The following is an 11,307-nucleotide window of genomic DNA, read 5'->3' on the forward strand; positions in this document are numbered from 1 at the left end:
TCATGAACTCACACTGACTGTTGACCAATGTTCTCCACAACACCCAGAATAACCTTCTCCATAATTCTGCCAGGAGCCAAAGCAAGACTAGCAGGCCTGTAATGAGCAGGGTTATCTTTATGTGTCTTATTTACTGGAAGCTGGCCAACATTGTTGCAGTTTTCAAGAAAGATTTTCATACAGATCAATATACAGACAAGCGAGCAATAAAAGGATTTATTTTTCAGCTGTCAGGTACTTGAAGTTTTAATTGTGTACTGCTACAAAAAAGAAAGCTGTGCACAAAGAGCCACGCCCTTGCCCTGATCTTCAGTTCCATGACTGACAAATGACCACATCTCTGAACATTTTTTTGTGTGTTCCACCAATTGCCTGCAAGAAAACCCTTCTCCTCATTGCAGAGATATAGCTATTTCTGCAGTATACATGGAGGTGCAAAACAAAGTACTGAATTTGATCTGGAAGTTGATTTGGAGCTAAATTAGTACCAAAGCAGCAGAATATTTTATGGCATAATCAAGCATGCATATGAACTGTTTGCAGAATCAGTCTTTTCTCAGCAGTAAGAAAATTTCCAAGGAATCAACACGTTTGTCACTGATCCTGTTTCAAGTCTTTGCCCACGAGCATTGATGTGACCGGGTGCATACAGGCTCTATGCTCCAGGAATGTCTTGACAGCAAGATCTTGGGACTTGTCAAAATTGTAAAGGTCCCTAAAAAAGATAAATAAATAAAAAAAACACATGCAGAGTTATGAAAACGAATCTATGAAATAAAACAAACCAACACATTAGATCAATGGATATTTTCTCAAGGTTTTACTTTTCTCTTGACAGCTTCACATTTAGAGACATATTGAGACTAAACTTTTACCTATTATAAAAAGCCAGAAAGCTGAAAGGGACTCTGAAGATCATCTTGTTTGCAGCATATAGATAATTCCAAACTACATCGCTATAAATCACTATAAAGGCTAGAATGACTTATTCCGTTATACTAAAAACGCCAACAGCGTGAGCTTCTGCAGCCTGGAGATTACTTCTACCTGAACAAGGGTCGAGTAAACTTCATCCTGCCCTGTTCTGTTGCCATTTTTAGAGCCAGAGGAATCGCGTCTTCCCACCTGGACTGGATGCAGAGGCGCAGCCATCTGGAATGAATGAATAAATAAAGCTTCCACTTGCTGTAGTCAGTCAGCTTACGATCCCGCTCCCATAAACGCCCCAAGCAGCAGTGCTCAAACTACTTACGAAGCAGGGCAACCTGTTTTACAAAAGCATTTAAAGCCAGAAAAAGTATCCATTCTAGAACAAACCTGAATCGTATTTCAGAATTGTTTATGGCATTGAAGTCATACACTTGCTGCATTCGTTTGACATGTGACAATGGAAGAGGAGCCTGAAAAAAGCAATTGCACAGTCAAAATAAGCCAGGGCCCACCTCAATCCACATACTTCAAAAATAAACAGGATCATTCTAGAGGACTAGAGTTCCATGGGATTTAAAGACATTAGCTGATACATCTGCTCCTTTCACCTTTTCAGAGCATTAGGGAATGGACGATGAGTAATTGTTAGCAAATTCCCACATTCAGTACTACCAGCAATTTCACATCTTGAAGGACTTTCATTCTGTTTCATTACCAGCTTTTATAGCTTATTTGCAGGTCACAAACTACAGCACAAATTCAAGCAACTTCTAATATTCTTTCTGTCTTTCAATCCATAATAGCTCATACATCCCCAACCAGTTGGAGAACCAAGCATTTACCTCCAGGAGCAAAAGTGCCAGGAACTCAATCAATTGATGAGATGATATTCCCTTCAGGTCTGCTGAGCTGAATGAACCCAGATCACTCTCTTTTGCCTAAAAGCAAATAATTACTTAAGTTTCTAACAGATATTCCTGAACGTAAATGGGAGTAACCTTTTGTTTGACCATTTACACCTGGCATTTACATCTACATATACATGCCACACAGAGCTGGCTGCATGCCTTATTAAAAACGTACTGTACTTCACATACAGAAGCCATAGCAAGTCCACAGGCTCCACGATGAAAGGCTAGTATGCAAAACACAAAACCCATGCCAGCAATATCATAAACACATTCCTTCTAAGCAAATAACAGATTTCAGAAGAGAACGGTTCACTCTGTATAAGGAAAACTGTTTCAACATACAGAGACCTCAGTTAAATTCTTCAACTACTCACTTTGATCCATCTCTGGCTCAAGGCAACGCAGGCATTTGTTAGTGCCATATCATACCTGTCAAAGATTATAAAGAAAGGATCACATCTAGGAAACAAGAAGTTTTTGCAAGGTTTTTACAGGATGCTTAGGGATTATTTGTTAATGGTTTCACTTTGTTTTTCCATCGTAGGCTCCAATTCAATATTGGAACACAATTTACAAGTGTTCTATTATCATAACATGAATTTTTGCTCTAGTTATAAGCATTCTGTGCATAAGTGACCTATGGATCTATCGATCCCTACACTCCTAAAATGATCACTATTTGAGCACATGATGCTTTATTATCTGTATATTACACCACAAACTGTCAAAGAAAAAAAAAAAGAGAAAGATGCTTTTCCTGGCAACTTCCAAAGCAGAATGAATTTCCACCACCACCACCAAAAAAATTCTACTAACGCTTTTTTCTCCCATATAAAACATAATCAATTTTTACAAAGCACAAGGCCATTTTCTAATGAAAGGTTTGAGGGCAGACTTTCACCCTGTTTACATACTGCTTTGTTATCATTTGGAAAATCATCAGCTGGAGAAGGAATATTCATACTGCAACAAGATGTATCTTACGTAGGTTTAACTGGTGGCATTCCTGGAGCATGTAGCCAAGAGTTCCAGTCAACTTTATCAAGAACATCTACCTATGAACAACACAAGTTCTTAGTGAATTTTAAGAGTCATTTCTAGAGAAAAAGCATATTCTATGAAACCAGTTTAAAACTTCTTTTTTAATAGCTCCTACTACTAAGCAAAACTAGAAATAGAATACTTGCAAAAAACAAATCAACCCAAATACCTTAATGCAAACGCATATTTGTAAGATTCCAGACTGCCTAACATTATGATCTTGAGATAAAAAGGAGAAAATAACTGCTCCTTAAAGAAGATAATTCCTGAGTTGAGTCAAAGCTTCACATAATCAAAAGGTTTTAAATACTACCCAACCTTATCCTTGAAGTAGGAGTACAAGAACGTCTTCCAGTCATCGGTGACTATGCTCTTGTAAGCAAAATGCTGAATATAAGCCTTCAAGAAGCCAATGAAGACATCTAACAGTTAAAAACAAACAACCGTTTCAGTGTTGGAAATTAACAAGGGAAAGAGTTATAAATGAAGCCTAACTAACACTTACCTGGTCCTCCAAGAAGTTGTTCAAGGTAAAAAAGCAAAGCAAAGCCTTTCTCATATGGAACAGATGAATAGGCAACATCGGGATCTACTTCGTTCAGATTAGGGACAAGGTTAGTTATGGGATTCTTATCTCCAAGAGTATTTACCTGTGACAAAGATGTAGAAAAATATATTCATACAGAAAGAAAAACATTCTTGAAAAAATCATTTATAAAGATATCATCCATCCAAAAATAGAGACAGCCTCATTCCATATCACTCTCAATCTATTTCTTCAGTTTCGAATCTGTGCAGTTTCTTTTTCTCTTTTGCTTTACCACATAGCAAACAAGAAGACATTAGGATCAATTACTTCATGTTCCTATTATTCCTAAGTAGTTGATTACTGCCACACGTTGCAGTCATGAGACCTAGGGATTATTTATCCCTTTATTAACAAACTACTTGTTTAAATAGGTGTCATGAAAGATAAAAACAGAACAACAACGAAACATAATAAAAGAGGTATCTGCATTACCAAACAGCAAGAACACAGACTGGAAATTTGAAAACTGAAGTCTACCTATGCCACCTAATCTAACATAATTTAACAACGCTCCCAGGTAGTAATAGATTTGCAAAATGTTCAAGTATAATTCAGCAAACAGGAAAAAAAAAAACACAATGAATACCTTAGAATCCTCTAGTAAGAAAATGTTAGGAAGACTGACATGTTGCACTTGTTGACATTCATCAATGCTTGCTGAACATGCAAGGAGACCAAACAGTGGATGTGAGCACAGTGAGGCAGCGGGTGGTGTGTTTCAGCAGCAGTGACAGTTGGTCACAACTACTGGTGCAGATTTTTAAGAGTGTGGGGTGCAGGCTCCTGTTTGCTGTTGGCAAAAATGTGCAGCTAATGGTGGTGACCACGCTGAACAGTGGTGTTTTGTAGCTGAGAATGTGCTCTATCCAATAGCGTTACTGTGCTCATGGTATCTCTTATAGTTTCATGGCCTTACTTTCAGAGCAACCTATCTAGGTATACACCTGAACAAAGTTACCAAAACTTCGAAGACATTTACCGTATTCTGCAGTTCCCTCCAACCTCCTAAGGCTTTGAAGTGCCTGAACTGCTCACCAAACAACCGACCACCAATCCTGCGTTCCAGATATACAGTATGTCCCTCATTCAGCCTGGAAACACATTGACAACATCAGAACTGGTAGGATGGCAAAAATGATCTCTTTGCAGATTCTTAATGTATGTTTTGCACTGTACTGATTGTCATACCTACCAAAAATGCTCCCATGTTTTGTTTGTTACCAAGTTTCCTGTCCAGCTGTGAGAGATTTCATGAGCAATAACCTAAAACAGAAAACAAAGGCAGATTTATCATTTAGACTCACCTGAAAACAACTGAATCTCAACAAAAAGAAAAAATCCTAGCAGGATTACTGCGCTACATTCCCAAGGGTGACAGATAGCCACAGATCTGTAAACTTTTCCATATCAGCATCAGTTGGAGGACTAACTCTATCCAGTCAAACCTTCAGCAAAAATAGTTTTGAATTTGTAGCTTGCAAATCACTGAGTAGCTACTTCAGTCCCTTACGTATTAAGGCAGTCATAGGTAAAGCACAATGGTTATTCTATGATTTATTCAAAACTAAAATGCATTGTGTAAAAGACTTTTTGAATCACTGTGTTAACTTTTAATTCCCCCAATGAGACTACATTCTAATTGAAGGCATAAGCTTATTTTGCACTTACATTTGACAGAGATCGATCACCTGCCTACAAAAGAAAAAAAAGCAACTGTCATTTCAGGTAAGACTCAAAACATACCACACAGATCTTCTTGGACAGAAGATTAATACTGCCTGCAGATAAACCTCCATCACAAGATGGATGAGTGAACTCTAAGGAAAGGTTGACTTTTACCAGTGCTACACTTACCAATAGGGTTGGAGTAACAAAAGTAAGACAAGGATTCTCCATTCCACCGTAAGGAAAAGAAGGTGGTAAGACTAACAAATCATAGTGTCCCCATACATAGGGTCCCGCTAAATCTTCAGCTGTTTGCAGCATAGCTTCAGTCTGAAAGAAGAATTCACATTAGTTTATGATATGATTTCTGACTACAAACACTATAGGAGTTACAAGCTACTGAACCCAGACTTCATGCCCTTTCACCTTGGGATGCCCCACGTGCAAAATGAGCAAAACACCGTGCAGCAACACTTATGTTTAGCAGTAGTGCTGTGTTGTGCTAGAACAGCAGCATTTCTGGGGTGGGACAAGGAGAAAGCAGGGCTACAGATGAACAAAACTCTAAGCTACATCACATTCCTTTTTTAATGCTGTGTAAAACACTGAGTTTATAAGATGTTTTTGTTAATCACCTACCTCAGCAAATTCATAGGCTGATTTATCCACTAGCTCCTTTTCAGCCCACACCTGTGTCCTTGGACCAATCTTTCTGTTGGAAGTGAAAACATCAGTAAGACACTATGAACTGGAAAACATCCTACGGGAAACTAACACAGAAAGCACGCATTGAATATGCTCATAGGTAACCCACAATGTTCAAAAAACTCATTACAGAATCTCCCTCACCTTTTTCTCTCCTACGCTAAAGTGACACTACAACTGGCTCCAGAAAACAAAATAAGCAACAGTCATCTACTATTCAGGACAAATAAATAGGCAATGCATTTACAGATTTTAAAATGCTATAAAGTCCTAATGCACAGGCATTATTACTGGCTTGATTAACACATCCTTGTCCAGGTAAGCAAAGAGGCTGAAGCCTTCATTTTCTGCCTTTCATACATCATCAGGCTTATCTGTTACCAGAGAAAAAAATATGTATACTTTTCCTCGAGCTAAAAAATGCCCTCAGTGGTTCTAATCAACTCTAAAATCTTCACAGTTTATCTTAAGAAAAAAATATATTGAACAGATAAGCGATGCAAGAGTGAATCAAGATATATACTGTCTGAGACAAACACTTCAGAAGGCAGTAATAAATTCAGTAAGGTGCAGTACTGTAGAACAATGAAATTCAGTTCCAGGATGAAAAGAAAGTTTACTTACTCATAGGTTCACTGAACTTCTCAGACTTTTTAAAAACTAGAAATTTTATTAAGCAACTTAAGAAAACCTTAAAAATAACAATAGAAAAATAAAACCTGTGACTATCTTGTTCTTAACCATTCTTAATAGTTATACTTAGTCCAAAATCACTCACCTGCTTTCTAAATCTCCAACCACTAAAGCAATTAAGTAGGAAGGTATGGGAACCTAATGGAGAACATTAAAAAAGAATTACCTTAGTTAATGTGAGCTAGTAGTTCTAGGTAACCTCAACTTATATACATATCCAAGAATTTGATGCATCTGACAACGTTACGTATCATGCAGGTCCACCCAACTACCAGCAGTGTATTTCTAGATAATATACAACAAACACAGAAGCTTCATATGCTAGATCAGGAGTAGAAAGTATTTTTGGCTCTACAGAGCAGGTACAGCATGGTGCTGAAGAGCTCACAGATGAGCTCAGTATTTGTTTTCCTCTCCTCTCTTCTCTCTGAGGTTTCACACGGCAGCCAAATCAATCCAACAGCTGCTGCAGTTTGGAGGTTCACTCTTCTCTCCTGCCACTCAAGTCCCTCCCTCCACACACTTACATGGACCCAGCGTCATCCAGATCAGCTTATTAGATTTCTCTTTGCTTAATTTCTTTTCCTGCCTGTTCAACAATTATGAACCACGCTCACCATAAACACCAGTACTGTAGCCTAAAAGGCTGTGAGAACAAAAAGCCAGGAGAATAAATTGAGACTGCCATGCTGGGAGCAGTGGAACCATTAAACTAGCTGCAGTACAAATCGAAACAGTAAACAGTTAATTAGCTGGAGATGTTTCCATAAAAGCAATAAGACCTCAGGCACCCCTGCACTAGCCTGCAGCACTCACATTCTGGCTGAATCGGTAAATCTTCCGACTGCCATCCTCTGGGTCAGGCATCTCTCCATCACGACTGGCACTCATAAGAGCCACCAACTCTTTGGGAACAGATATCTGAAAGAAGGGCATGCAACCGTGAGGAACTCAGCTGGCATACAGTGTTATATCATATACTAGAAGCAGCTGGAGCTAAGAGACTAGCCCAGATATGTCCTATAGGAGAACTTTCCCCTCCACATATGAAAACGTTGCTTCAGGGGCTGGCAATACTGAATTAACCAAAAGGACAACCTTCAACAAGTTTAACTTTCTTTGGACTATTGATCACCACAACACAGATGTGTTCCTTCAAAGCAATTGGATTATTTCTGTCAACACCTCAAAGGTATTACAGCTATGTACCAGTGCCCATTACTTAAGGCATACAGAAATGCCATCCAAGCACTATTCCACTTCGCAGCACTTTTTGTTGTCTTACTCTCAGATTTAAGAACTTATTTTCCTACTCCAACACTGTTTTATTCCTTTTAGAAAAAAAGATACATGTGAATTATGAAAGAGATTATAAATATATAAATAAAACAGTAAAGCTAGAGAAGTGTCACAGTGAAGATGTGTAGTTTTTGCCTCTTACAGTAATTTAAAGTCAATATTCTCTGTTTTTATTTCAGGCCACTGATTTTTTTTTTTTTTGTCAGCTGCCATAAATAAGTAAATTAAAACAAATCACACATTGTACTGTTTGTCTTTACTTTAGACACGTGTCTTAGGTTCACCTACCTCAGCATAGTATGTTAGTTTCACAGCAGGTGTGTCTTGGCAAGGAAGAATGGCTCTGCAATGGTTAGCCTGGAGAAGAAAAAAAGTCAGCTAAATTTTAACTATGTCCTTTCACAAAGGACTGGAAATAAATTAATATATTAGAAATCTATATAGTTTCCACAGAGATTAATTAACCACAAACCAATACCAGGTCATTTGTAGCATACAGCTGTTTTCATAATTAAGGATTTTTTAAGGAAATAATGTTAGGTAAGACTTTATAACCACATGCACGGGTTGCAAAGGATGGGGCAAGCTGTTCTGAATGCTCCTGTTTGAGCAGGGGGCTTGGACCAGCTGACATCCAGGGGCTCCTTCCAACCCTACCACTCTGTGACTGAATGTTCTTCAACAAGAATACGTGAGAGAGTAAAGCAGTTCTGGACTTACTAAACTGCAAACATACAATAAAGTCTCAGTGATATGCTGACTACAGTGTTTTTGTTTAGAGCCTTTGATATGCACAGTTACAGACTGCTGTACTTTCCCCTATTCGACTTCCTCCCCTGTTCAGAGGGAATTACAGTAATCCTTAACAACCAACTAAGAAACATCAGTCAACTCAACCTGGCACTGGCTGAAGAGAAATGGGTGTTTCTTCCCAGAAGTTTGCTCTGGAGTAAACCACTGGAGCGCTGAAGACTTTGGAGAGCTTTCAAAGGAAATTTCAATAATAGCTTCTTGTCCCCTGTGCAATAAATAACATCGTCAGATAGTTTTGACATGACTTGCAATCACCTGTGAAATTCCTCTACAGAGCTTTCTGAAAAGTAGTCTGCCACACTGTTTCAGAAGTGCTGAGAACACTAAGAACAAACAATCCTCCTTTCCAATTATGATCGCAGAAGTCATTTGTTTTATTTCAATTTTAACATCACAAGGCACTTCCATTCTCTTTTTCTATAGCTCGTGGAGAATGAAGACTTGTTCTTTAGAATCCTTAAGCCAGATAAGTTCATAGTTTCCCCCAAACTATGTAACATCATACATGTGAATATAAAAAACTCAATGCAATAAGGAAACAAAAAAGCACAGAAAGTCTATGTAAGCATGTACATGCCTTAATGAAGGATTTATGCATCCTGTAAATAATCACTTAACGTTATACCCTGCAAAAGAGATCCTTAAGAAGAAAATTGTTATAATTAGTAATTACTGTATGCAGAAGTACTTGCTTCTACTACCTGAAAGTTCCAGGTTATACACACTGCTCTTGGGTACTAACAAATCAAACATAACTCAGCACAAACTGCAGTTAATCAGAGCTGCTGGACACTAGGTAAGCTGAGTGGGCATGCAGATCTAATTTACAACCAACATTCCAAAGTGCATATTTGACAGCAAAAGCAATGTGCGTTATCATAAGGCACATACGCTTGCTGAACAGCCACACTTTCCTATCACTGCTTTATTTTGCCTCTCAAGGAGGACCATGCCTAACACGTCCCATTGCAAGTGTTACCCAAAGACCCCACGAGCAGCTTACGCTCGTGTATTTTGGGAAGTGCATGGGTGGGCACAGGGCCTACCTTCTCATTTCGAAGGGGAGCATGATCTCCAGTGGGGTCCCCTTGAAACTGTGCTTTTCTCCAAAAGCAAACTTCGCATCCTGGCCGTTGGCGGTCACTTTAAATACCTGGAGGTCTTTCGTATCCAAGACCTGGAACGAAGTGAATAGCGTTAAGAACCGACACGGCCTTCCGAGTAGCCCAAACACGAGTGTGCCTCAAGAGGGGAAGCGTTTACACCCCTCAGGTGGAAAGGGGCGGCTCGTTCCCACTCCTTCGCCATTTTAAGGGGAAAACACTGCACCCCCTCTGAGGCGGCAGAAGGGCCAGGGGAGCGGTGAAGGGGGCGAGCGGGGCTGAGAAGCCGAGCAGCCCCTCCCGCCGGGCCCACCCGCTGCTCAACGCAGCGGCGATCGCTCCCGCGCGCGCGGCGTTACCAGGCAACGCAGCGCATCCCGCTCGGCGCGCGTGGTGAAAGCCGCCGTGCCACGCAGCGCGTGCGCGCCGAAGTCCACGCGGCAGCGCAGGTGAAGGTGGCGCGTGAGGCAGCAGGAGGGCGAAGCGAACGAGCTCGGGTCCGCCGCCGCCATCGCTCGCACGCGTTCTGCGCCCCGAGCGGCAAACGCGGGGCACGGCGCCGTCGCCGCCCCGCCCACAGGGCGGGCAGGGAGGCGCGCGGGGCTCCGGGAAGCGTGGTTCGGCGCTCGGTGGGAAGGGCTTCGACGGCGCGCGGAGAACTACGATTCCCATGGTGCATCACAGGAAAAAGGGAGGAGAGCGGGGTACTCCTGGAAGCGGAGCTGAACCAATGATGGAGAGGTACAGCGCATGGGCAACGCATGTAGGAGTCTCTGAAAGCCCAGTCATTGTACAGTTCCTCGTTAGTATAGTGGTAAGTATCCCCGCCTGTCACGCGGGAGACCGGGGTTCGATTCCCCGACGGGGAGGTACTGAGTTTTTTTTTTCCAATTTAATTTTTCTTACTGTCAAAACCAATTCTTTGCTGATAAAAAACCTCACCCTGAAATAGTACCACCGTTTCAGGAAACAGATATGTACAGCTCTCGCTGCCCACCTCTTTTTTGGGTGGTCTGCCTGGTTTGTGATGCAGCCCACTCGGCTGCTTGTCTAACTAGAGCGTGGGAATGTACTTTCATGTTTAAACAGCTCAAACAGCTGAACAGAGGTCCAATTAAGGCTCCAAAACCTTTTTTTCTGAAAGGAAGCTGAAATACAACAGCCCCACCAAAGACCACATGGCAGGAGCAGTGTGCAGAGCTGGTCTGTGCAGCAAGCACATGAGTTAGGAGCTTCACCAGCAGAATCACCTCCATTGTGTTAAAGACTGACTCTAAAAACTGAGCTAAAATGTATTAGTAAGTCAATATATTCTTCATTAAGACATTCAGTATCCTTTAACTAATGACATCCTGGAGTAGGTAGGACTTTGAGGAGAACATTAATCCATGTTTTGAGAGTGTGACCAACTTGTCAAGGAAACTCACAGTCCATCTACTCTTAGCTGAAGATGAATTGCCTTGACTATAATAATAAAAATCGTGGCCGCAGGTGAAAAAGACCCTTACACAGCTAAAGGCCCTTCCCCTGAGAATGCATAATAGTAGAAGTATTAAGT

The 11,307-nt window shown here is 40.8% G+C and overlaps 1 protein-coding gene and 1 non-coding gene across 2 annotated transcripts; one reads left to right on the plus strand and one right to left on the minus strand.

Moving 5' to 3' along the window:
* Positions 1–190: 190 nt before the first annotated feature.
* Positions 191–10,261, minus strand: LTA4H (leukotriene A4 hydrolase). The gene is made up of 19 exons (XM_065742673.1): positions 10,109–10,261; positions 9,693–9,823; positions 8,731–8,851; positions 8,122–8,190; positions 7,351–7,455; positions 6,620–6,672; positions 5,776–5,848; positions 5,326–5,466; positions 5,140–5,163; positions 4,664–4,734; positions 4,451–4,562; positions 3,388–3,532; positions 3,201–3,304; positions 2,826–2,896; positions 2,216–2,270; positions 1,773–1,868; positions 1,318–1,400; positions 1,048–1,152; positions 191–715 (listed from the first exon to the last, which is right to left on the minus strand). The coding sequence occupies exons 1-19, from the start codon at positions 10,259–10,261 to the stop codon at positions 595–597; spliced, it is 1,833 nt and encodes a 610-aa protein (XP_065598745.1). The 3' UTR covers positions 191–594.
* Positions 10,262–10,546: 285 nt separating this feature from the next.
* Positions 10,547–10,618, plus strand: TRNAD-GUC (transfer RNA aspartic acid (anticodon GUC)). The gene has a single exon. It is a non-coding gene; the product is annotated as a tRNA-Asp (tRNA).
* The last annotated feature ends 689 nt before the right edge of the window (positions 10,619–11,307 follow it).

This window comes from Cyrtonyx montezumae, unplaced genomic scaffold (genome assembly GCF_038088225.1).
Source record: "Cyrtonyx montezumae isolate F1298 unplaced genomic scaffold, pur_monq_1.0 scaffold_3, whole genome shotgun sequence".
Lineage (NCBI taxonomy): Eukaryota > Metazoa > Chordata > Aves > Galliformes > Odontophoridae > Cyrtonyx > Cyrtonyx montezumae.